Source organism: Natrix helvetica, assembly GCF_964273705.1.
Source record: "Natrix helvetica genome assembly, chromosome: Z".
Lineage (NCBI taxonomy): Eukaryota > Metazoa > Chordata > Lepidosauria > Squamata > Natricidae > Natrix > Natrix helvetica.
The window spans coordinates 4,040,926-4,065,711 of record NC_138554.1 but is presented as its reverse complement, the minus strand read 5'-3'; the positions used below and the strand labels follow the sequence as shown (position 1 = coordinate 4,065,711).

Genomic DNA, 24,786 nt, shown 5'->3' with positions numbered 1-24,786 from the left:
CAGATTTCCTGCAGTATAAATCTTCTGAATATTTGAGCCTGATTAAAAAGCAATCCATTAGTAATTGAGTGATGCCATTAGGAGACCCTGTTTTGATTAAAATTCTATTTAAATATTTTTTGTGACTTGAAATAAGCCATTCATGGTTGCTTGAAGCTGACTGGTGTATGAATCATAGTAAATCAATTAAAATTATTATACAAGGCAAAGTATTTTTTATGGTACTTAGCATATGTGACATAATTTTAAAACAAATCCTTATAGAGGAAAATGGCTAAAATTAGCTGGGGAACTCCGCAGCAGCATTATTGATACATGATGTTTTAACTGTCAATTATAGCCCATTAAGTAACCTGTGAGTCCTAGCGCCAATCTTACTTTGTGACTAGATTTGATAAGAAAATGTATTACATTGTATGTTCTCTGAGCTAAAATGCTTTGTATACTTCCAAGATGAAATATTCAAACAATTTGACCCAGGTTGCTCATAATGTAGGATTATTGTATTTGCAACCAATGTTGTTTCCCAGAACTAAAACAAAACAGATAAGCCTTTAAAAAGACCATACTTAGAAAGAGGGAAAAGACAGATATAATTTACTGAACATAATTATCTATTAACTCATTCAATTTATTAAGTAACCAATCCACAAACCAAATTATTCTGCTCAGTTCTATCTTGGACAAGTTACAGCCTTTGAACATTTCACTAAGTATGGCATAATCCATGTTCCTTTTTACCTAAGGTTATTTCAGTACTTTTAAATTCTCTTGCCTGCAGAATATATTTGTAAAGTTTCTACTTTAAAAAATTGAAAATGGCATTGAATAAATATAAATTTTAAAGTACAGATGATTAATCTTCTTCTAGTCTCCTACCTCTTCATGCTTTCACAAACTTCCAAATTCCTCTTTACTTTCTTTCAGAATAATCTCAAAAGCTATTCTCAGAATGTAGGGGTTTTATTTTCCCCATCAATCTGAGGGCAATGAGAGTTTGACAAAAGCAAGCATTTAGGAGTGTTTGCACTTCTTTTGCAAGAGGCCACTCTTGTTACTTTACAATATCTCTAACTGGCATTGAATTCTCTATATCAACCAACTAGTACAGACCAGATATGTGACTTGAATGGAAATACTGGATGACTAGGAAAGCTGCTGAATCAAGGCACTAACGGAACAAGGGAAAGAAAACAGAGCAATTAAGAGAAATGATATGAATTACATGATAAAGACGACCATCAAGAGCGGATATTAGAAGTCATTCCAAAAATTATTATTTTTTAAATAAAGGAGAGAATGAAAATGGAAGATAAATGACAAAATATCAATTTGAATAAAACAGCTACAATCACCATCTTAAGTACGTCTAGAAACTAACATTTTTTTTTAGTCCCAACGTATCTTGAAGGCATGAAAACAGGAAAGATAGCTTTAGTGTGTCTTCTACGTTTCGTTGATTTCAAAGAACTGGCGTATCAAAACAAAACATAAGCACCGACAAGCAAATAACTGTTCATTTACTCAGGAAAATATAGTTGGCCTGTGAGATTAGACCAATTAAATCTTATGTATGGCTTTCATGGAATTTGGAAAGAGTGGGCTTGGCAAATCTCTGCAATTCTGGTAACCAACAGTCCAGTTTCTAAACTCGAATAAAAAAATAAATGAATTGGAAGAAACAGAATCAAGACAGATACATCCAAGCGTAAATGAAAAATATCTGTATTCCAAACATCTGTATACCTTAGAAAAGATAACAAAACTAGGCAATTGTAGGGCTTCAGGGTTAGGGACCTAGACAACAAATGTATAATTATTAAGGAAAACATCTAGAGGAAACAATATGAAACCAAAACAATGCAATTAACCGACTGAAGATTTTCCAGAAAAATCATTTGAGACCCTGCAGATTGCTGAAGGCATTCATATATCATGGCCACTCACATCTGAAGGGTTGGAAACCCCCTCTTTATATACCATTGTGATTCTGCCTTGATAAACGCTGAACAGTTTTGTTTTTAAATTCAGCGGCTCAAAGGAAAAAAAACAAAACCAATTCTAGCAGTGGTCCCTGCTACCAGCAGGAAACGGTCAGGATAGAAACCTAGCTTACTACTCTGTCTCACTGATCCTTCTGCCTGCTTATCGGAGAAGTCCAAAAACCTCCGGCATCCACCCAAAAGTCCTTCAGTCTTCATCCTCCTCCTCTTCCACATCCTCCTCTTCTTCGTAGTCTTCATCTTCCGCCTTTATCATCGCGGCCGCCATCTCTTCGTCTACCTCCTCGTCGTCGTCCCCCAAACACACCTCCACCTCGCACGGCGCGGGCAAGTACGAGCGAAACCACTCCAACGCTTGCTCCGGGCTCATTCCCGATTTGCGGCAGAGCATCGGCAAGTCATTCTCCTGCAGCTGCGTGTGGGTGTCCCAGTACTGTTCCAGGGGGCCTGCGTCTGGAGGATTTGTGCATGGCTGGGGAGGAGGAGGAGGAGGAGGAGGAGGAGGAGGTCCACCTGAGGAAGCAGGCTCTGGACTCTGCCCTGCATTGTCCCGGAACCATCTCAGCTGACCATGCTTCAGGGCGTAACGCGTGTCTCCAAACCACTGGATGATCTCTGCCCGGGGTAACCCGGTTACCTGCTCCAAATGGTGATAATCCTCTCTCCTGGCCCACTGCCGGTGAAGGAAGAAGGCCTTTAACAAATCCAGTTGCTCCTTCGTCTTCCGCTTAGGCTTCCGTAAAACCTCTGGCAAAGAAGTCTGCTGGTCGCTGACTGAATGCTGATGGTTTTGACGGTCCGTGACGCTGGTGGTAATTTTCGAGGAGGACGGGGCGGCTTTCGCCGAAGAACCCAACGGAAGAATTGCGGGGTGGTTCCCGCCGTTGACGGCAGGCGTGATGGACTCCGGGGGCGGTTGGGACACCGCGGGGAAGCTCCAGGCCATCGTGTGAGAATCCGGGAGGTTATAATCCAGGCCGAGGGTCGTGATGGGGGGATAAGCACCGGAAACGGTCTCTTTGGTATTTTGAAAATTCACCATGATCCCTGAAGGTTCAAAATGTTCCTGAGGTTTCTTATAGTGGGACAACGGGGTGTTTTCCTGCAATTTCCAAATGTCCTGAGCGATCGTCCCAATTTCTTTTGTCCCTGGAGCTATACTACAATGATTTAAGGAGGTTACAAGAGGTTGCTGGTTCTCCGGATATTTACCGGAGTAGTGCAGGGCGTGGGGAGCCAGCTGTTGGTGGTGGTGGTGGTACGAAGAAGGGCTTTTGCAAGTCTGGTGCCAGGAGTCGCCCTCGTTGCCAGCCAGCAGGCAACTAAAGTGGAGCTGGTCCTGGTGGTAGATGAGGCGAGCCCGGGTCTCTTCGATTTCCTCGGCACTCCAGCTGATGCCGCAGCGCAGCCGCTGCGCCATGAACCAAGCCTTCACCTTCTCCATGTGCAGGCCGTGACGCAGGCAGAGCAAAGCCAGGTCGGAAAGGCTGGGATACGGGAAATAGCTGAAAGTCTGCAGCAGGTGCTGGTTACTGTCCAGGTCACTCGTCTGGGCCGCCTGGGTCCACACCAGCTGGAGGTCCTCGGAAATGGGCGGTAAGCAGATCAAACCTGGCGGTGAGCCAAAGCAGCCAGAGGCGTCCTTATTGGAGGGCATGGCTGCGGCGGTCGAGATGTCTTCTCTCTTTGGGAATCAGCTATGGGCTTTTCAGAAGAGCTGGAGCAGAGGGAAAAGGAAAGGGAAAGAGCAAAAAAAAACACATCAGTTGTAGGGGAAAACGGAAAAAGATGCAGCATGTTAAGTAGCAAGTAAACGAGGCAATGTTGAAACTCAACATTAAGACAACTAAGATCATGGCATCCGGGCTTCTCAATTCCTGGCAAATAAATGGGGAAGAAATGGAGGTCGTGACAGATTTTATTTCCCGGGGCTCCAAGATCACCGCAGATGGGGACTGCAGCCAAGAAATTAAAAGAGGCTTGCTCCTAGGGAGGAAAACTATGGCAAACCTAGACAGCCTACTAAAAAGCAGAGACACGCCCTGCCAACACAAGGCTATGTTTATTCCAATTGCAATGGATGGCTGTGAATGGACCATAAGGAAGGCTGAGTGCCAAAGAATGGAGGCCTTTGGACTCTGGTGCTGGAGAAGAAGACTCCTGCATTGAGTCCCTTGGACTGCAAGGTGATCCAACCAGTCAGTCCTAGAAGAGATCAACCCTGACTGCTCTTTAGAAGGCCAGATCCTGAAGAGGAAACTCAAAAGACTTTGGCCACCTAATGAGAAGGAGGGACTCCCTGGAGAAGAAAGCTGGGAACGATGGAGGGAAAAAGAAGAAGGGGACGACAGAGAAGGATTTGGCTGGATGGAGTCACTGAAGCAGTCGGCGTGAGCTTCAGTGGACTCCAGAGGATGGTAGAGGACAGGAAGGCCTGGAGGAACGTGGTCCATGGGGTTGCGATGGGTCGGACACGACTTTGCAACAAACAACAACAAAACGAGGCAAAGATAAAGCAGAGAATTTAGAGAAAAGCCGAGCATCTTTTAATGTAATACCTCAAATCCATTTTTCCTCTCTCTGGTCACCCCCCCCCCCCAACATCTGGGCACTACAACTTCAGTCTACAAGTTACCAGGCACGGCTCACATCATTGAGTGCTCTTCTTTTAGAAAACGTAAGACTTCACACACCGAAAACTATCGCTTGGTCAGAAAGAGGACATCGCGCCAGCTATCTATGGGTTGGAGAATGAGTAATGCTCCCAATCCATTCAAAAGACACTGAGGCTGTGGATTTTTCTCAAAGATCCTGCTTATTGGGCGCATCCTATCGGCACGTTCAAACATGAAACCACCTCTGAATCATTTCCCCCGCTTTGATATAATGAAAGGATAGATATCTCCCACTCACCCCCACCCCTTGTATGACAGGTCACGTTAACCAACCAAGCAGGCGATGACCTTCTTTTCACTCTCTCCTGCCGTTGCTAGGGCACGCTGAGCTGACCTTGGTTCTCATGAGCCTTATCGCTGTTACGTCTGGCACTGTAGAGGAAAACGCTCAGCCTTCTAACAAAGCAAAGTAAGGCTCCAGCGAGAGGGAAGGAGATCCAGAGAAGCACCCTGTCCCATGAACCTCTGATTGTCCAAAAGTGGCCCCATCCAGACCCTGCTTCAGCGCCAAACTGCTTACTTCTCCGCTTTAACCGAGCCTCTTTTCTAGACAGTTGCCTCTCCCAAGTTATTTTGGTTTCCGTGCCAGACTGAAAAGACATTTGCAAACCGCTCTTCCGTGTCCTGCTCTCCCCTCGTATGGATTTGCAATTAATATCATATTTTACGTGGCCAAGAATCTCCCGGAGATTTTGGGTTCGTATGAAGCACGAAAGACTCCATGTATGCCAATGTATAAACTACAGCTTCCAAACTGGCTTATGGAGCCTTCATTAATCCAACGATGTACGCAGATCCAAAGTAGGCCTTTTATTTCAATCCCGTTACAGAAAAGGACACGAAAAGTGTTGAGTTCCAGCTTATTATTCACAAACACAAATTCCTTTCGCTAAAGCCAACTTCCACCCAACCTATTTGCTATTCTTTCTGCATTCCTCCCCCCCCCCCCCCGAAATTTGTTGGAAGCTTTTTTTTATCTAGCAAGTCTATTTGGAGGAACGGACGGGTGTTTCAAAGCGCAATAATTTATATCACCCAGGAAGTTAAAAACCTGGAGAGGTAATAAATCGAATGGAAACGCCTGTGTGCTAATCAGACCGAAGAGCCAATTTCCCTTTAATAGCCGTGGAAAAAAAACAGATGGCTTCAACTTAGCAAAGAGATCATATGGAAATAATGGGGCAATTAATGCCACTTTAAATGACAGGAGGAAATGAGGTGCCTGAAGTCAAGAATTCATGGGAAGCTGCTCCATCGCAGCTTCCCCCAAAGCCGCAGCCTCTTAGTAAATCCTGCCACTAATGGAATAATGTGTCTTGCTCAGTAAATGCACTTCAGGAGAAGCAAGCATGTGTTCTTTAAGTGTGGGTGTGAATGGGAACTATCCTGAACCAATCTCTGGAATGAAAACAGATGCAAAGACCACCGAAATCTCTCCTTTTCCAGCCTCGCTTCCCCAAACATCCCGAGTAAGCCTTTCTTTGTGGGTCCCCCCCACTCCAGTGGCCTTCCCTTCCCGTCCCTGCTTTTCACCCCGCCCGTCTTCAAATCCCTTTGCTGAATTCTGGATGCTGTACTGTACTTACTTTTTTTTCCCCCTCCCACTTCAGGAGTTTCCTTCCTTCCTTCTCTTTCCTATTCCCTGCAAGGCACGCCGGGAAACGGGAGGCGGAGTTTCCCACGCCAAGGGACACTGGCTCTTTAAGGGAAAAGGGGGGGGGGCGCTAGGGACCTAGGTGGTGGTGGGGAGGATCCTAATGTTTTCTTTTTCACCAAAGCTTTTTTCTAAGTGGCCTCTCGCTTTTTTTCCCCCTCCTCCCCATCTTTTGCTTCCTCGATTCACCTTTAAAAAAAAACCTTTTTAAAATCCTTTTTAAAGTCCTTAAAAATGAAATGCCTCCAAAGATGCATTTTCCCACATTTTCTTTTTCCCACGGAAGTTTCAAAAAAGTCACATAAAACGGAGATGGTTTCCGCCACCGCGCTTGATGGATATGTCAGTTGTTGGCCTCTTGATGCCAAACAGAAACCCACACCTCGGGCCTCTCCACTCCAAACCCCACCCAGATAGTCCTCAACGTGCAACAGTTCACTTAGTGACCGTCCTAGGTTACAATGGCGCTGAAAAAAAAGTGACATACGGACGTGTTTCACCCTCACGATCGTGGCAGCATCCCCACGGCTACGGGATTGACCATTTGGATGCTTTGGCAAACGACTCACGTTTATGACGGTCGCGGTATCCCGGAGCCGCGCGATCCCCTTTGGCGTCCTTCCGACAGAAGCAAAAGCCGATGGGGGGAACCAGATTCACTCCAGATTACTAATTGAATGCCTGCAGCGATTCACTTAACAAACGCGGCAGGAAGGGTCATAAAATGGGGGCAAAACTCACTCCACAAGTATTTCCCTTGGCAGCATCCATTTTTGGACTCCGTTGCGGCCGCAACTCGAGGACGATCCGCAAAGGCTTGCTGTAAAATGGGGAAAATTGTGTGCAGCAGCCGTAGACAAACCTAACACAGGCCAGACAATACCTGCTGTGTGTAAAGCTGGAGTTTTTGCCTAGTGGGTGAGCCAGCATCCACCCAGAGGCTTCCTTCCACCGGTTTCCTAATCCCAGATCAACCAGCAGCGGGAGGTAGTAGTTACTCGCTAGCTGAGAGAAAGATGCTACTATTACAAGCAGCCGCACAGGACTTCTTGGCAAGCCAAGATGTAAAGATCGTCTACTTACTTTTTGTCTGGTTCTTTCAAACGAGGAGGAGAAACCCAATGTTGAGAAAAGCGGGCAAGGCCTGAGAGTGGCTGTGCACGCTGGGCTCGGGTGTCCCAAGATGGCTTCTCAACAGCTCCCCTCCCATTTTAAGGGCTCCCCTAAAACAGCCGCCCCTTCAATCCATCTCCTTGGCTCCTCACCTCTAGCTTCAGATTTAACAGAGTTGGAAGGGACCTTATCGGTCATCTAGTCCAACCCCGGCCCCTCAAGCAGGAGACCCTACACCATTTCTGACAAATGGCAACCCTAACCTTTACCCCGGCCCCTCTCTGCTGTGGGGCAGAGCCTGCCCCCCTCCCCCAAATCCAGAGGTGGCTCCCATCCATCCATCCATCCATCCATCCCTTCCTTCCTCCTTCCCTCCACACCACCTCTTGCAATGGGCTCTTCCTCCTCCTCCTCCTCCCTATAAAACCATCACTCTGTAGGGTTGAAAACAAACCAGCATGGGCTTAAGCAGCCAGTCCTCAGTGAGGAACGGCACCTGGCATTGTAATCCCAAAACGTGATGAGTGGGAAACCTGTTGCCCGCGCGTCGGCAAGAAAGCAGCTTCCCTTTGGACGGGAACCCCGCTTCTCTGCCTCCTACCCCGCAGCTCCCCCCGGCAGCCCCCACCCCCAAACCGCTTCCTCCCCATCTCCCCCTTTCCAAGAGAGGAGGCGAGGTCGGAGACGCGATGCGCTCCCCGCGGCCTTGCCCCTTCCTCTTTGTCCACCCCCTTTCCCATGCTCTTAGGCCCAGCAGCAGGACCCATGTTGCACGGCCTCTGGGCTCTCGCTCTCTCCCTCCAAGCTTCCCTTTGGAGTCAAGCGGCCGTCCAGCGAAGCCCACCGCCCGATCGCCTTTCTCTCTCCCCCCCCCCCGCTTCCCAGCATCGGGGAACAAAGGCCGCGGAGGGAAGGCAGCGGGGTGGTCGGAAGGGGAAAAAGAGAGGAAGGCAGGCGGCAGGGAGAAGAAGAGAGGATCGGAGACGCGCAGGGGCCGGAGGAGAAGCCGGGCCGCCTCCCCCTCCCACCGGGCACCCTCCCTGGGCCACTCACCCGCTCGGCCGCGCTCCGGCTCTTCGCTTGGCGAGGGGGCGCTGGCTGCCCGGGCGCGGGAGACAGAGGGAGGCTGGGGCTGCCTGGCCGGCTGCCATTGGCTGGAGGAACCCCGAGCGCCGGCCGGCAGGGGAGGCTCCGGACCGTTCGGCGCTCTGCACGTGCTCAGAGGGCCGCCCTCCGCTCATTGTGGCTTCACGGCGTTCCCGAACGCTCCGGGCGGGCGGCGCTTCCAAAGGCGGGGAGGCGGGGGAAGAAAGCGGGACGAGGCCGCCTTCCTTCCCCCTAGTAGTCCCTTCCTCGACAGCTTCCCGGGCCAAGTTAAAGCGGGGTTGGGGCAAACCCCGGGATTACGCGGGTCGTCGGAACGCCGCCGTTCTCTCCGCTTCGGCCGTGCCTTAAGCGGGGATCTGAGCGAACGGGTCTAAAAGAGGCGAACCCGGGATTGCGATCGGGTGTTTTTTTTTTACTCCTTCGCTTCCTCCAGGCAGTTTTTGCGACTGCCCGAGTACAAAATAAATTCCTCTTTTAAGCCTAAACCACGATTAGTTGAATGAAAAGAAGGATTTTGGGGAGACACGATAGCAGTCTTCCAATATCTCAGGGGTTGCCCCAAAGAAGAGGGAGTCAAACTATTCTCCAAGGCACCTGAATGTAGAACAAGAAGCAATGGGTGGAAACTAATCAAGGAGAGAAGCAATTTAGGACTGAGGAGGAATTTCTTGACAGTGAGAACAGTGGAACAGAAGTTGCCTCCAGATGTTGTGAATGCCCCAACACTGGAAGTCTTTAAGATGTTGGATAGCCATTTGTCTGAAACGGTAGAGGCTTTCCTGCCTAGGCAGGCGATCCACCTCTGCATGACCGCCTAAGGAATTCTGGGAACTGAAGTCCAGCAGTTTTAAAAGTTTGGAGACTCTTAATCTCAAATTGCCTCGTTGTTTCTGCAGCCGTTGTTAGAATGCATCCAGAGAAAACTATTTGTGGGCATACACACATCTGTACAACACATCCCCTTACTACTGTAGGAAGTTTATCACCCAGCCCTCTCCCCGAAAAATGAAATATCCTAGGAACTATTGAAAAGGCAGAATATGATATTTTCCTGGATGTGAAAAAGGGAGAAACACATTTTAAACACCAAGTAAATCCCTGCAGCTTCCTGCCCATCCCCACTCTTTGTCAATGGGCCATTAAGAAGGCCAAGCTAGTCCACTTTACATAATAAAGAGTTCTCCTCTTCAGCTCCAGGGGGATGGGATTAAGGCGTGATAATATTGGCACTTTACTCAACTGACCACATGGCATCTGAACTCAACCAAACCTGGATTCAAAACTCAACCTAGAGAGTTGCCTCTGCATGGGCCCATGGGAGTCTGGCAACCAATCAGAATACATTTCTTACACAGGAACAGGAAACAGATAGGTGGGGCCGAACAGATTATAAATCTCTCTTCTCTTCCCTTCTCTTCTTCTCCACCAACATTGAAGCATGTGATCACCTTTTCTGTTCAGGAGCTCAAGCCATGCAGTCCTGTCCACCATTCAAACCATCTTTCCAAGCAGCCTCCATGTCTCCAGTTGTCTTTTTCCCCACTTGGAGCCGAACCCAGAAGGACATTTCTTTCGACACTACCTTCCACTCATGGTCTCCTGTTCCTCCGTTAGCAGCGAGCTTCATTTGGGGGAGTCAAAAAAGTCCAGATGGCCCCCTCCCATCCCATCCCCCAACAGCATCTCGGCTCAGTAAGCTCCTTTTAACGACGACGACAGCAAGCGGGTCAGCTTCACGCAACTCGCTAAACCCAGAAACACCAGGTGCAATGCCCCAAACAGCTCCCAATTTAGCTGTGGGCTAGTCGGAACCTGGAGTTACCTCTTGAGTTAATCCTCATTTGAATTTAAGTCTAGCAAAGCAAAAACTTATCCGTGTTCGACGTAGCCCAGATCCTATGATGGACGGCGTAGCTCATTCGCTTCCACGCCAACTTTGTGCCTCGGATACTATTCAGACAATCCTGTTTTCCCCCATTATTTTTATTACTACAAAAGACTACAGAGATATTTGAATCATGAAACGAAAGGATTTGAGGATTCGTGCACAGGGCTGAGGTCAGCTGATTTCAGCAAAACTGAGGAGGGGGGGGTGGAGGAAGGAAAAATGTCCCAGGTGAGGTTCAAGGACAGATGGACCCCCTCCCCAGCTGCAGAGGGAAAGACTAGGCTGGGTAGGGGGTCTTCTGTGGCCCCCGAAACTTGTTCCTGCTGCTGAAAATATCTGGGTTTGGAAGCAGGCTGAAGCAGGAAGCAATACAGCGAAGTCCTCGACTTACAGCAGTTCATTTAGTGGCCATTCAAAGGTACAAAGGCACTGGAAAAAAAAGTGACTTAGGGCCGTGTTTCACACTTACGACCTTTGCAACAAGCCCGTGACTCTGGGATCAAAATTCAGATGCTTGGCAGCCGATTCACACTTTACGACCCTGGCTGTGTCCCAAGGTCACCCTTTGGCGACCTTCGGACAAGGTTCGCTTAACAACCGCGTTACTAAGTTATCAACCGCGGCGAGTCACTTAACAAGGTGGTAAAATTGGGCCAAACACACGTCACAAATGCCTCGCTTCACAACGGAAATGTTGCGCTCCCTTGTGGCTGTCCGTCGAGGACTACCTGTAATGGCTGCAATGCGGTTTGCCGGGGAGGCTGCGTGGAAAAGCGGGGGCGACGCGACGCTTTGCGCGTCAAGGAAGGCAAAAGCAACACCGCTCAGTCCTGGCAATTGGAGCAATTAGCGTGGGCACCTCCGTAGCCCCGGCAATCCGGCCCCAAGCATTGGCAGCAGGCGCTGTGAAACCACCGGTAACGCCAGGCGCCCACCGACTGGCAGGCTGCCCGGCAGCGGCTCATGGACAGGCAGTCGTTGAAGTAAATGGACTGGCAAGCTGGCGCTGTGGCATTCGGGCCCTTGGCGGCGGCGGCGGCATCCGGGAGTGCCAGGTCTGCCAACGAGAAAGAGAAAGGTCGATAACCGAAGCACAGAGTTGGCAGGGACCTTGGAGGTCTTCTAGTCCAACCCCGGCTCAAGCAGGAAACCTGATCCCATTTCAAACAAAATGGTTGTCCAATCTCGTCTTCAAAACCTCAAGCATTTGCAACTTCTGCGAGCAAGCAGTTCCACTGATTAATTGCTCTATCAGAACATTTCTCTATACATTTCTCTATAAAAAAGGATGTTGAGACTCTGGAAAGAGGGCAGAGAAGAATGTTGTGGCCGACCAGCAAATCTGGCAGCAGATTTGGACAGCAAGGAGGTTGGGGAGGAAGATGGGCCAGTCCTGGAGTCTGGGGAAGGCTCAGATGAGGGCTCTGTGTCGGAGACAGAGGTGGGGTCAAGGCCGTCCGACAGTTATCAGCTGCCTTCGGAGTCGGACATCCGTGAGGCAGAAGAACAGCTGGAGCCTGTTCCCTGTGTGCGCATGCGCAGAGTTGCCAGACGAAGGGAATAGATAAAGAACAGGGGTCGACTTGGGAGTAAGGCCGCAGGTGGACGATGAACGGCCCCTCCCAGAGGAAATAAAAGAGGGAGCGCCAGGGGAGTGGAGTTTGCAGGAGGCCATTCGTTCCCTTCATTGGTTCGAGACTCTACGAGACTCCTTGCCAAGTTTTGCAGATCTCGGCCTGGTAATTCTCCAAGCCAGATAAGGTCTGTGACCGTAAATCCTCCTTTGAAAGACTTTGCTGGATGTAAATGAGAAGAATTCACAGTGAATTAACAAAAGGTTTTTTTTTTTGTCAGGACAAGGAGTTTGCGTCCTGCTCTTGGGAAGCCTCGGTAAAGAGGAAAGAGCAACAAAGAGGATTCGGGGACTGGAGGCTAAAACATGAAGCCGGAATTGGGTATGACTAGTTTAATGAAAAGAAGGACTAAGGGAGACGTGATAGCAGCCTTCCCATATTTGAGGAGCTGCCACAAAGAGGAGAGGGGGGGGTTCAACCTACTTTCCAAAGCACCCCACGGCCAGACAAGGAATAATGGATGGAAACTAATCAAGGAGAGAAGCAACCTAGAACTAAGGAGAAAGTTCCGGACAGAACAATTAGGAAGAACGGTTGCAGGAATTTCTTATGTCTAGTTGAATGAAAAGAAGGATTAGGGGAGACATGATAGCAGTCTTCCAATATCTCAGGGGTTGCCCCAAAGAAGAGGGAGTCAAACTATTCTCCAAGGCACCTGAGGGTAGAACAAGAAGCAATGGGTGGAAACTAATCCAGGAGAGAAGCAACTTAGAACTGAGGAGAAATTTCCTGACAGTTAGAACAATGAATCAGTGGAACAGAAGTTGCCTTCAGAAGTTGTGAATGCCCCAACACTGGAAGTCTTTAAGAAGATGTTGGATAGCCATTTGTCTGGAATGTTATAGGGTTCCCTACTTGAACAGGAGGTTGGGCTAGACTAGAGGACCTCCAAGAACCCTTCCCACTCCCGTTATTCTGTTTTTCTGTCATTTCCCAATTTACCCAGTGACAGAAAGAAGATCAAGAAACAGTCACTTCAGTATACTGGGGGGTATATTGGAAACAAGGGATGGAAACTCATCAAGGAGAGAAGCCAGCTGGAATTAAGGAGAAACTTCCAAACAGGGAGAACAATTAACCAGTGGAATCAGAAGTTGTGGGTGCTTCAACCACCGGAGGCTTTTAAGAAGAGATTGGAGAGCCATTTGGCTGGAATGGTTATAGGGTTTTCTGCTTGAGCAGGGGGGTTGGACTAGAAGACCTCCAAGTTCCCTTCCGACTCTTGTTATTCCCGATGACCCTCCCACTCTGGGCATACCTGTATGGGGTCCCAGCAGAAGGTGTCCGGTATCCAGGTGGTTTTGCCGAAGTTCCTCTTCTAATGGCAGAGTCGCGATGCTCCAGCCGAGCACAGGGTGATTGTTGGAGAGCGCCAGGAGGGCCCGGAAAAGAGACGGTACCGGAGACGCCAAATCGTGCATGGAACTCCGTTGAGACGGGTGGGGAGCTGATGAGATGCGTTCATCGCACAGGCCTGGAGATGAGTGACAACAAGAAGGAAACGGCGAGGAACAAAGGACACTTGAATGACAGGTGGTCCTCGACGTACGACCACCGTGGAGCCCAACATTTTCACTGCTAAGCAAGACAGTTGTTAAGCGAGTTTTGCCCTACGTTGTATGACTTTTCTGGCCAAGAGGTTTTAAGTGAATCCCTGCAGTTGTCAGAAGGTCACAAATGAAAAGAGTCTCAATTAACCAGTGGAACAGCTTGCCACCAGAAGTCGTGGGTGCTCAATCACTGGAGGTTTTTCAGAAGAGACTGGACAGTCACTTGTCTGAAATGGTATAGGGGGCTGGACTAGAAGACCTCTAAGGTTCCTTACAGTTCTATTATACTGTTATTCTATTCTACTCTACTCTATTCTTATTTCTATTCTTATTCTACTCTACTCCTGTTTTGTTCTATTCTATTCCTATGCTCTATTCCTATGTTCTGTTCTGTTCTATTCTATATTCTGTTCTGTTCTCGTTCTGTTCTTGTTCTTTTCCTGTTCCTATTCCTAATTCTATTCTATTCTATTCTATGTTTTGTTCTGTTCTTGTTCTCTTCCTGTTCCTATTCCTAATTCTATTCTATTCTTGTTCTGGTCTTGCTCTGTTCCTGTTTTGTTCCTGTTCCTATTCCTAATTCTATTCTATTCTGTGTTCTTGTTCTGGTCTTGCTCTGTTCCTGTTTTGTTCCTGTTCCTATTCCTAATTCTATTCTATTATATGTTCTGTTCTTGTTCTGTTCTTGTTCCTATTCCTAATTCTATTCTATTCTGTGTTCTTGTTCTGGTCTTGCTCTGTTCTTGTTTTGTTCCTGTTCCTAATTCTATTCTATTCTATGTTCTGTTCTTGTTCTGTTCTTGTTCTGTTCCTGTTCCTATTCGTATTCCCATTCCCATTCCCATTCCATTCCATTCCATTCCATATTTTCTATTCTATCCATTCCAATTCCAATTCTACTCTACTCTATGTTCTGTTCTTGTTCTATTCTTGTTTTGTTCCTGTTCCTATTCCTATTCTATTCCATTCCATTCCATATTTTCTATTCTATTCTATTCTATTCCTTTCCATTCCAATTCCAATTCCAATTCCAATTCCAATTCCAACTCTACTCTACTCTACTCTACTCTACTCTACTCTACTCTACTCTACTCCACTCCACTCCACTCCATTCTATTCTATTCTATTCTATTCTATGTTCTTGTTCTGTTCTTGTTTTGTTCCTGTTCCTATTCCTATTCCTATTCCATTCCAATTCCAATTCTACTGTACTCTATTTTATTCTATATTCTGGTTGATCAATCAATTGATCAATGATTTAACAATCATTCACTTAGTGACCATTCAAAGTTACAACAGGACTGGAAAAAACAGAAACTTATGATTCCACCTCACAACAGTTGCAGCCTCCCCATGGTCACTGCGATCAAAATTCGGACCCACGAGAATCGGCACGTAGGTATGATGGTCTCAGCCTCCTGGAGACACCTGATCCCCTTTTGCGACCTTCTGACAAGGAAAGTCAACGGGGAAGCCCAGATTCGCTTCCCAACTCTGCGACGAACTTAACAAAACCACAACGATTCGCTTAACAACGGTGGCAAGGAAGGTGGTTAAACGGGGCAAAACCCATTGAACAAGTGTCACAACTTACTGATGTAAATTGTGGGCTCAACTGCGGTCGTAAGGCGAGGAGTCTTGGTAAGATTTTCCCAACCTGAGAATGGTGTCTGTTCTGACTGAGACTTCTCAAGAGCAGGACGCAAACTCCTCGTCCCGACAAAAACCCTTTTGATTCATTTCCTGTGAATTCCTCTCATTCACATCCAGCAAAGTCTTTCAAAGGAGGATTTACGGTCACAGACCTTATCTGGCTTGGAGAGCTGCCAGGCCGAGATCTGCACAACTTGGCAAGGAGTCTCAGAGAGTCCCGAACCAATGAAGCGAACTAATGGCCTCCTGCAAACTCCACTCCCCTGGCGCTCCCTCTTTTATTTCCTCTGGGAGGGGCCATTCATCATCCACCTGCGGCCTTACTCCCAAGTCGACCCGTTCTTTATCTATTCCCTTCGTCTGGCAACTCTGCGCATGCGCACACAGGGAACAGGCTCCAGCTGTTCTTCTGCCTCACGGATGTCCGACTCCGAAGGCAGCTGATAACTGGCAGACGGCCATTGGCCCCCTCTCTGCCTCCGACACAGAGCCCTCATCAGAGCCTTCCCCAGACTCCAGGACTGGCCCAGGTTCCTCCCCAACCTCCTCACTGTCCGAATCTTCTGCCGATTCCCCTGGCAGGCCACAACAAGTAAGAAATTGAAACCCGTCAGGGAGAAGGCTGAAAGTTTGAGAAAACGGGGTAGGAAGATTTCCCCCCGCCCACCGGTTCCTGTATCCCACCCTGTGCCCCTTCCCAACCAGAGGGCGAGTCATCTCACCTACACACTCACAGCAAGGCTCCCAGAGTTTAGCCAGGCAGAACGCGCACTGCCGACAGCAACGAGTACGATTGGCTTTGCATTGGCACATTTCCTGCCGGGAGAAGTCACCAAAATATGGGTTATGGCAACGGCGATTTTCTCCCCCCCCCCTCCAAATAATAATTCAGGCTTCTGCGCGCAGTCAACGCTCGCAGCCAAAGAGAGGCGTCACAGACCACAAAACTGAAATAACAGGTAGTCCTCGACATACGGCCATTTGTTTAGTGACCATTTGATGTTGGGAAAAAAAGAGACTTACGACCGTGGTTCACCCTGACGATCGTTGCAGCATCCTCGTGGTCGCCTAGTTTACAGACGGATGCTTGACAACTGGTTCACACTTACGACGGTTGCAGCGTCCCAGGGTTATGTTACCCCCTTGTGCGACCTTCCGATGAGCAAAGTCAACGGGGAAGCCACTTAATGACCGCGTTACTAACTTAATAACTGCAGGGGTTAACTTAACCAACGGGGCAACGAAAGTTGTCAAACGGGGCAAAACTCACCCACCAAATGTCTCCCCCGGCAACAAATATTCGGGGCTCAATTGTGGTCGTAATTCAAGGACTACCTGTAATTAGGACGCGTTTGTTTCTCAAACCCAAATGTTTGCACCCAGATTGTCGCAGCGCCTTACCTGCAGCAAACACTTGCTGACGTCACTGGCACAAAGTGCTTTATTGCACCCTTTGCTGTGGGCACCCAGAGCCCATGCGGCTGCCCCGAAAAGCACAACCACCCACCAGTGCATGGTTGCCAGCTGCACCTGCAAGGGAATTAAGATAGATGATAGATAGATAGATAGATAGATAGATAGATAGATAGATAGATAGATAGATAGATAGATGATAGATAGACGATAGATAGATAGATGATAGATGATAGATAGATAGATGATAGATAGATGATAGATAGATAGATGATAGATAGATAGATAGATAGATAGATAGATAGATAGATAGATAGATATAGATACGGATAGAGATAGATAGATACTGTGGATAGATAGATAGATAGATAGATATAGATACGGATAGAGATAGATAGATACTGTGGATGGATGGATAGATGATAGATAGATAGATAGATAGATATAGATACGGATAGAGATAGATAGATACTGTGGATAGATAGATAGATAGATAGATAGATAGATAGATAGATAGATAGATATAGATACGGATAGAGATAGATAGATACTGTGGATAGATAGATAGATAGATAGATAGATAGATAGATAGATATAGATGGATGGATGGATGGATGGATGGATGGATGGATGGATGGATGGATAGATAGATAGATAGATAGATAGATAGATGATAGATAGATGATAGATAGATGATAGATAGATGATAGATAGATAGATGATAGATAGATAGATGATAGATAGATAGATGATAGATAGATAGATAGATAGATAGATAGATAGATAGATAGATAGATATAGATACGGATAGAGATAGATAGATACTGTGGATAGATAGATAGATAGATATAGATACGGATAGAGATAGATAGATACTGTGGATGGATGGATAGATGATAGATAGATAGATAGATAGATAGATAGATAGATAGATAGATAGATATAGATACGGATAGAGATAGATAGATACTGTGGATAGATAGATAGATAGATAGATAGATAGATAGATAGATAGATAGATAGATAGATATAGATACGGATAGAGATAGAGATAGATAGATGGATGGATGGATGGATGGATGGATGGATGGATAGATAGATAGATAGATAGATAGATAGATAGATAGATAGATAGATAGATAGATAGATAGATAGATAGATGTAGTTGGGTGGGTGGGTGGGTGGGTGGATGGGTGGGTGGATGGATGGGTGGGTGGATGGATGGATGGATAGCTGGATGGATGGATGGATAGCTGGATGGATGGATGGATAGATAGATAGATAGATAGATAGATAGATAGATAGATAATGATAGAGAGATAGAGAGAGAGATGATATAGTAGATAAATAAATAGAAGATAGAGAAAGATGATAGGTAGATGATGGAAGGAAGGAAGATAGATATGATAAATAGATAATGATAGACAGAGAGACATGATACAGAAGATAGAGAAAGAAATAGATGATAGAGAGAGAGAGATGATAGGTAGATGAAGGCTGGCTGGCTGGGTAGATAGAGAACGATAGATAGATTCCTCTCTATGTCAGGGATTCCCAACTTGACCTGCTTTAGGATTGGTTGACTTCACCTCCCAGAATCCCTCAGCCAGCATGGGATGCTTGCTGCAGCAAAGAACAAACGAATGAAGGTAGATAGATAGATAGATAGATAGATAGATAGATAGATAGATAGATAGATAGATAGGATAGATAATGATAGCGAGACAAGATACAGTAGATAGATAAATAGATAATAGAGAGAGAGAGATGATAGGTAGATGAAAGAAGGGAGAGAGGGAGGAAGGGAGGAAGATAGATAGATAATGATAGATTCCTCTCTATGTCAGGGATTCCCAACTTAGCCTGCTTTAGGATGGGTGGACTTCAACTCCCAGAATCCCTCAGCCAGCATGGGATGCCTGCTGCAGGGAATAATGCATGCTGGCTGGGAATTCTGGGAGTTGAAGTCTACACATCTTAAAGTGGGTAAGGTTGGAAAAACGCATGTTTTATATTTATAGGATGTGAAAAAGGAGCTTTTTAAACTTCCTTCCTTCCCTTCTTTTTCTTCCCTTTTCCTTCCTTCCTTCCTTCCTTCCTTCCTTTTCCTTCTACTTTCTTCCCTTTTCCTTCTTTCCCCTCATTTTCCCTTCCTTCCTTCCCCTCATTTCTTTCCTTCTGATTATTCCTTCCTTCCTTCCCTTCTTTTTCTTCCCTTTTCCTTCCTTCCGTCCCCTCATTTCCTTCCTTCCTTCCTTCCTTCCTTCCTTCCTTTTCCTTCTACTTTCTTCCCTTTTCCTTCTTTTCCTTCATTTTTCCCTTCCTTCCTTCCCCTCATTTCCTTCCTTCTGATTATTCCTTCCTTCCTTCCCTTCTTTTTCTTCCCTTTTCCTTCCTTCCCCTTTCTTTCCTTCCTTACTTCCTTCCTTTTCCTTCTACTTTCTTCCCTTTTCCTTCCTTCCCCTCATTTTCTTTTTCCTTTCCTCCCTTCCCCTCATTTCCTTCCTTCTGATTATTCCTCCCTCCCTCCTCATCCTGTAACACCATGGTATTCTTTCTGCCATACCGGCACAGTAAAATGTGTATATGTCAGCCAGTTGCTTCCGCCTTGATCCATCTTTCCTAATCTCCTCTCTTTCTTTAAAAGTTTCTTTACTCTTCCTATCCCTCCCTCCCACCCCTCTTTTTTTCTTCTGTTTCCTTTCTACACCTGGCCTTTATAAACCGGGGTTTTTTCTTGGGGGGGGGATTATGCCTCACATTCTGCAAACCTAGCAGAGGGAGGGATTTGGAGAGAGTGAGTGAGAGAGAGAAAGAGAAAGGAAGAGACAGAAAGAAAGAGAGGGAGGGGGAGAGGGAGAAAGAGAAAGAAAGAGGGAGAGAAAGAGGGGGGAGGGGGAGAGAGAGAAAGAGAAAGAAAGAGGGCGGGAGATAGAGAGAAAGAGAAGGGGAAAAAGAGAGAGAGAGAAGAGAGAGAAAGAAAGAGAGGGAGAAAGAGAAAGAAAGAGGGAGAGAAAGAGGGAGAGAGGGGGAGAAAGAAAGAAAGAAAGAAAGAGGGAGAGAGAAAGAGAAAGAGGGAGAGAAAAAGAGGGAGAGAGGGGGAGAAGGAAAGAAAGAAAGAGGGAGAGAGAAAGAGGGGGAGAAGGAAAGAAAGAAAGAGGGAGAGAGAAAGAGAAAGAAAGAGGGAGAGAGAAAGTGGGAGGGAGATAGAGAAAGAGAGAAAGAGGGGGAGAAAGAAAGATAGAGAGAGAGGAAGAGGGAGAGAGAAAGAAAGAGGGAGAGAAAGAGAGAGAAAGAGAAAGAAAGAGGGAGAGAGAGAAAGAGGGAGAGAGTGGGAGAAAGAAAGAAAGAAAGAGGGAGAAAGAGAAAGAGAGGGAGAGAGAGCGAAAGAGACCCCCCCCCCCCGGAGCCCCCGCAAATCTGTGTCCTGGACTTTGCTGGCTTAAATGGGGGTCAGGTGGGGAGGGGGTCTCAGTTGGAAAAAGCTGGGAAAAGATCCTAGACCCCCCCCCCCAAAAAAATCCCCTCCCCCCTTTGGTTCTCCATTCGGGAAGGGAAGATGTTTGCCCAGAAGAAGAGGAAGAGAAAGAAGAAAGAAGAGAAAGAAAGAGAGAGAGAGAGAGAGAGAGAGAGAGAGAAAGAAAGAAAGAAAGCAAGAAAGCAAGAAAGCAAAAGGGGCTGAAAGGCGGCCGGGAGTTTACCTGGGCAAGCGAAGCCTCTTTGGGGGTCTTTTGGGGCGGTGGGAGGGCGAAGATGGGTCGCCCCCCGTGTTTTTTCTTCGGGAGGAGGAGGAGGAGGAGGGGAGAGGGGGGACCAGGGGGGAGAGCCGGGCAGGCCGGGCGCGCGCGGGATGGGAAGGCGGTGGATGGTCGGGGAGGAAGGAGGGGCGAGATCGGGCCTCCTTTCCCCCCGCCCCAAATGCGGAGGGTCTCTTCGGGGCAGCCGAGAGACGACGGGCAGGTGGGGGCTTCTCCCGGCTCCTCTTTATGCGAGCCGCGGTTTGGGGGCCTTCCTTCCTTTCCTTCTTTCTCTCCTTCCTTTCTTCCCTCCCTCCCTCTCTCCCTCCCTTCCCTTCATTCTCTCTTTCCTTCCCTCCTTCCCTCCCCTTCTTTCTCTCCTTCCTTTCTTCCCTCCCCCCATCCTTCCATCCCTCCCATCTCCCTTCCCTTCCTGCCTCCCTCCCTCCCCTCTTTCTCTCCTTCTTTCCCTCCCTTCCTTCCCTTCTTTCTCTCCCTCCCTTTTTTCTCTCCTCTCTCCCTCCACCCTTCCCTCCTTCTTCCACTCTCCCTCTTTCCTTCCTTTCCATCTTCTCCTTATTCCCCTCCCTCCGTCCCATCTTTCCTTTTTCTTTCTCTCCCTCCTTCCCTTCTTTCTCTCCCTCCCTCCCTCCCTCCCTTTCCTTTCCTTCCTCTTCCACTCTCCCTCTTCCCTTCCTTTCTTTCTCCTCCCTATTCCCCTCCCTCCCTTTTCTCTCTCTCCTTCCTTCACCCCTTCCCCTCATTTCTCTCCCACCCTCCCTTCTTCCCTCCCTCTTTTCCTTCCCTTCTTTCTCTCCCTCGCTTTTTTCTCTCCTTCCTCCTTCCTCCTTCCTTCCCTTCCTCTTCCACTCTCCTTCCTTCCTTTCTTTCTTTCCTTCCTTTCTATCTTGTCCTTCTCCCTATTCCCCTCCCTCCCTTTCCCTTTTCTTTCGCTCCCTTCCTCCCTCTTTTCTCTCTCCCTCCTTCCCTTCTTTCCTACATTTTTTCCCACCCTCCTTTCTTCCCTCCCTCCTTCCCTTCTTTCTTTCTCTCCCTTTTTTCTCTCCTCCCTCCTTCATTCCTTCCCTCCCTTCCTTTTCCACCTCCCTCTTTCCTTCCTACCTCCTCCTCCTCATTCCCCTTCCTTCCTTTTCTTTTTCTCCCTCCCTCCGCTTTCTCTCTCCTTCCTTCCCTTCCAACCTTCCTCTCTTCCTTCTCCCAGCAGCTTTCTCCTTTCTGGTCTTCCCCTTAATTGTCCTTGTCCACTCACAAGGACACACACTTTGCCCCTGCAGGAAACGTCACTATTAAGCTCTTTGGACAATAGGAGAACAACAACCCTGCTGTGTGGGGCAAGCCAAGACCTGCCACTGTAGATCTGTCTTGAAAAATCCCAGTTTTCTCCCAGCCTGCCCCTCAGGATTCCCTGGATTCACAGAACTGCAGATTTTTAGGCCCAAAAGTGTGTTTCTTGGGTATAAAATGTGAATTGGGAATCTCTTGGGTTTTCCGTGTTTATTTATTTGCGAGATGATTCATTTCCTCCCCTGGCTTGTTCAGTTATTAACAGGAATGAATGGATTTCTTTGGTATCTAGCAGAAATCTCTGCCTTAAATTCCACCGTTCAATCACACACACACACACACACACAAAGCTGCGAATAATGAAGCCATTGAGCTGGTGATCCGTCTTCGATAGCCTGAGAATGACTCCGAATTTTTGAAGGAATCGGCCCTTCGGTGAACATGGGGATGGTTTGGTAGCAGGGCCCATAATGGGGGTTCCTAGAATTACCAGTAGTGCCCCCCCCCACTCAGGAAAGGCCCTCCCCCATCTTACATCTTAACTTTTTAAGTTATAAAGCAAAGAATAGGCCACCTCGGAGATTAAATGCAATAGAATGTGGGATTTCAGCAACTTTAAGAGGCGTGGACTTCAACTCCCAGAATTCCTCAGCCAGTCCCTTCCGGGAGAGGGGGCGGTTTATAAATTTAATAAACTGAACTGAACTGAACTGAGGGGTGGGATTCAGCCGGTTCGGGGGAAGCAGATGTTAATTTTAATTTGGTTCGCCCAACCGGTTGTTGCAAGGACTGGCTGGCCTCGCCCACCTCGCTCCTCCCGGGACTCTCTGGGAGGGCAAAAAAATGGCCCTACCGGAAGTACCGGAAGTCTGAAAATGAGTCCATTTCTGGCCTCCGGACGCCGGGGGGAGGCTGCTTTCGCCTTTCCAGAGGTTCGAGGAAAGCCTCTGAAGCCTGGGGAGGGCAAAAATACACGCATCCCGACCGTGGTGCAGGAAGCCAACTAGGCCATGCCCCCATGGCCACCAGCAAACTGGACGGAGAACCGGTTGCTAGCATTTTTCAATTCCACCCCTCCCTGCCTCTAGCCCAGGCGTGGGAAATGGTGGCCCTTTTATGACGTGTTTACTTCAACTCCCAGAATTCAGTTCCCCTCCCCTCGGCTCAGGAATTCTGGGAATTGAAGTCCACAAATCCTTCAAGGGGGCATTAGGTCCCCACTTCTGTTCTAGCCAGTATGGCTGTGAGTTCTAGGAATTGGAACTGTCCGTGTCGCAGCAACATTCTCAGAAATGCCACCAGCAATGCAATACAATACAATAGCAGAGTTGGAAGGGACCGTGGAGGTCTTCTAGTCCAACCCCCTGCCTAGGCAGGAAACCCTATACTGTTTCAGACAAATAGCTATCCAACATCTTCTTAAAGACGTCCAGTGTTGGGGCATTCACAACTTCTGGAGGCAGCTTCTGTTCCCCTGATGAATTGTTCTCACTGTCAGGAAAGTTCCCCTCAGTTCTAAGTTGCTTCTCTCCTTGATTAGTTTCCACCCATTGCTTCTTGTTCTACCCTCAGGTGCCTTGGAGAATAGCTTGACTCCCTCTTCTTTGGGGCAACCCCTGAGATATTGGAAGACTGCTATCATGTCTCCCCTAGTCCTTCTTTTCATTAAACTAGACATACCCAGTTCCTGCAACCGTTCTTCATATGTTTTAGTCTCCAGTCCCCTAATCATCTTTGTTGCTCTTCTCTGCACTCTTTCTAGAGTCCCCACATCTTTTCTACATCGTGGTGACCAAAACTGAATGCCGTATTCCAAGTGTGGCCTTACCAAGGGATTGTAAAGTGGTATTAACCCTTCACGTGATCTTGATTCTCTCCCTCTGTTGATGCAGCCTAGAACTGTGTTGGCTTTTTTGGCAGCTGCTGCCCACGGCTGGCTCCTATTTAAATGGTTGTCCACTAGGACTCCAAGATCCCTCTCACAGTTACTACTATTGAGCAAGGTACCACCTATACTGTACCTGTGCATTTTGTTTTTGTTGCCTAAATGCCTAAACCTTACTCTTATCCACTACTGTGTGAGTGCCGTTAAGACATTCTTCAGTTCTTTTACTTTTGTGCTAGAAAACAACTTAGGAATCTGTCACGCATGGAAGTGATCGAAACATTAGACTGCGCTCCCCCCCCCCCATAAAGGCACTGAGAGGGCCGTTTCTCAAATAAGTTTTCTGGATTTCTGCTGTTTTTTTTTTTTTAAACACACACATTCGATCGATCAGAGTCCATGACGCATGGATTAAAATAATAAGAAACGCCCCATCAGGAATAACAAGGGTGATTTCTTTTTTTTCCCTTTCACCAGCCAGCGTAGAAGGAAAAACAGGATACGAAGAGAAGCGTCAATACATTCATTCATGCAGAAAAAGGAGGAGAACAGCCTGTGCAAACGAATCCCTTGGAGTGGAGATTCCAGAATGTTTCTCCCCGAGAGGAGGAAAACGGGAAATTGAAGAGAAATTCTGTTCTTCGTCCATGTAGATGTGTTTTGAAAGCAAGCCATTCCGCTGGTTAAATTGTATTCGCTATTAGGAAATTTCTCTTTAGCGCTAGGTTGCTTCTGTCCTGGATTAGTTTCCACCCACTGCTTCTCGTCCTGCCTTCGGGTGCTTTGGAGAATAGCTTGACCCCCTCTTCTCTGGGACAGATCCCCAAATATTGGAAGACTGCTATCAGGTCACTCCTAGTCCTTTTCATTCAACGAGACATACCCAGTTCCTGCAACCGTTCTTCATATGTTTTAGCCTCCAGTCTCCAAATCATCTTGGTTGCTCTTCTCTTATTCTCTTTTATTCCCATCCCTTTCTCTCCAAAATCTCCGGGGTGTCAAGGTTAGTTTGCAAGATGGGAGAGTAGAACTCCGATCTTGGATGACATCGTTGTGGCTCATGTTTTGAGCTTCGTTTGGTTTTTTTTAACATTTTTCTCGTGGACATCTCTGCCTTTTGTCTTTGGGGGCGGGGAACCCCCCCCCCCCAAAAAAGGTGACTTCCCCGC

At 47.4% G+C, this 24,786-nt stretch overlaps 3 protein-coding genes across 6 annotated transcripts in view; all 3 read right to left on the bottom strand.

The window, feature by feature from the left end:
* Window positions 1-610: 610 nt before the first annotated feature.
* LOC309400912 (homeobox and leucine zipper protein Homez-like) lies at window positions 611-8,821 on the bottom strand. 4 transcript variants are annotated; one of them, XM_081969647.1, is made up of 2 exons: window positions 8,499-8,821; window positions 611-3,720 (listed from the first exon to the last, which is right to left on the bottom strand). In XM_081969647.1, exon 2 carries the CDS (start codon window positions 3,658-3,660, stop codon window positions 2,191-2,193), a length of 1,470 nt encoding a protein of 489 aa, XP_081825773.1. In that variant the 5' UTR covers window positions 3,661-3,720; window positions 8,499-8,821; the 3' UTR covers window positions 611-2,190. The 4 variants fall into 4 exon arrangements, with proteins under 4 accessions (XP_081825773.1, XP_081825772.1, XP_081825771.1 ...); XM_081969646.1 differs by lacking the exon at window positions 8,499-8,821 and adding an exon at window positions 7,900-7,917; XM_081969645.1 differs by lacking the exon at window positions 8,499-8,821 and adding an exon at window positions 7,416-7,546.
* A 1,706-nt stretch (window positions 8,822-10,527) lies between these two features.
* On the bottom strand, window positions 10,528-20,508 carry LOC309381630 (twisted gastrulation protein homolog 1-like). Its single transcript, XM_081932828.1, has 5 exons — window positions 20,392-20,508; window positions 16,679-16,807; window positions 16,000-16,093; window positions 13,333-13,548; window positions 10,528-11,497 (listed from the first exon to the last, which is right to left on the bottom strand). The coding sequence occupies exons 2-5, from the start codon at window positions 16,790-16,792 to the stop codon at window positions 11,265-11,267; spliced, it is 657 nt and encodes a 218-aa protein (XP_081788954.1). The 5' UTR covers window positions 16,793-16,807; window positions 20,392-20,508; the 3' UTR covers window positions 10,528-11,264.
* A 3,578-nt stretch (window positions 20,509-24,086) lies between these two features.
* The window catches only part of LOC309402132 (protein phosphatase 1 regulatory subunit 3E-like), a 7,417-nt gene continuing 6,717 nt past the window's right edge, over window positions 24,087-24,786 (bottom strand). Inside the window, exon 2 of the mRNA XM_081971729.1 lies at window positions 24,087-24,786. This exon is cut by the window's right edge and continues 1,081 nt beyond it. The gene's annotated coding sequence lies outside the window, so the exon portion shown is untranslated.

Bases quoted from the DNA above. Each gene is read 5' to 3' on its own strand.
- LOC309400912 (XM_081969647.1), bottom strand. From the start codon at position 3,660: ATGCCCTCCAATAAGGACGCCTCTGGCTGCTTTGGCTCACCGCCAGGT.
- LOC309381630 (XM_081932828.1), bottom strand. From the start codon at position 16,792: ATGCACTGGTGGGTGGTTGTGCTTTTCGGGGCAGCCGCATGGGCTCTG. The intron at 13,549-15,999 runs GTGAGATGACTC...ACTCATCTCCAG, and splicing joins GCCTTGCTGTGAGTGTGTAG to GCCTGTGCGATGAACGCATC. The intron at 11,498-13,332 runs GTATGCCCAGAG...TCTCGTTGGCAG, and splicing joins TCTGCTGGGACCCCATACAG to ACCTGGCACTCCCGGATGCC.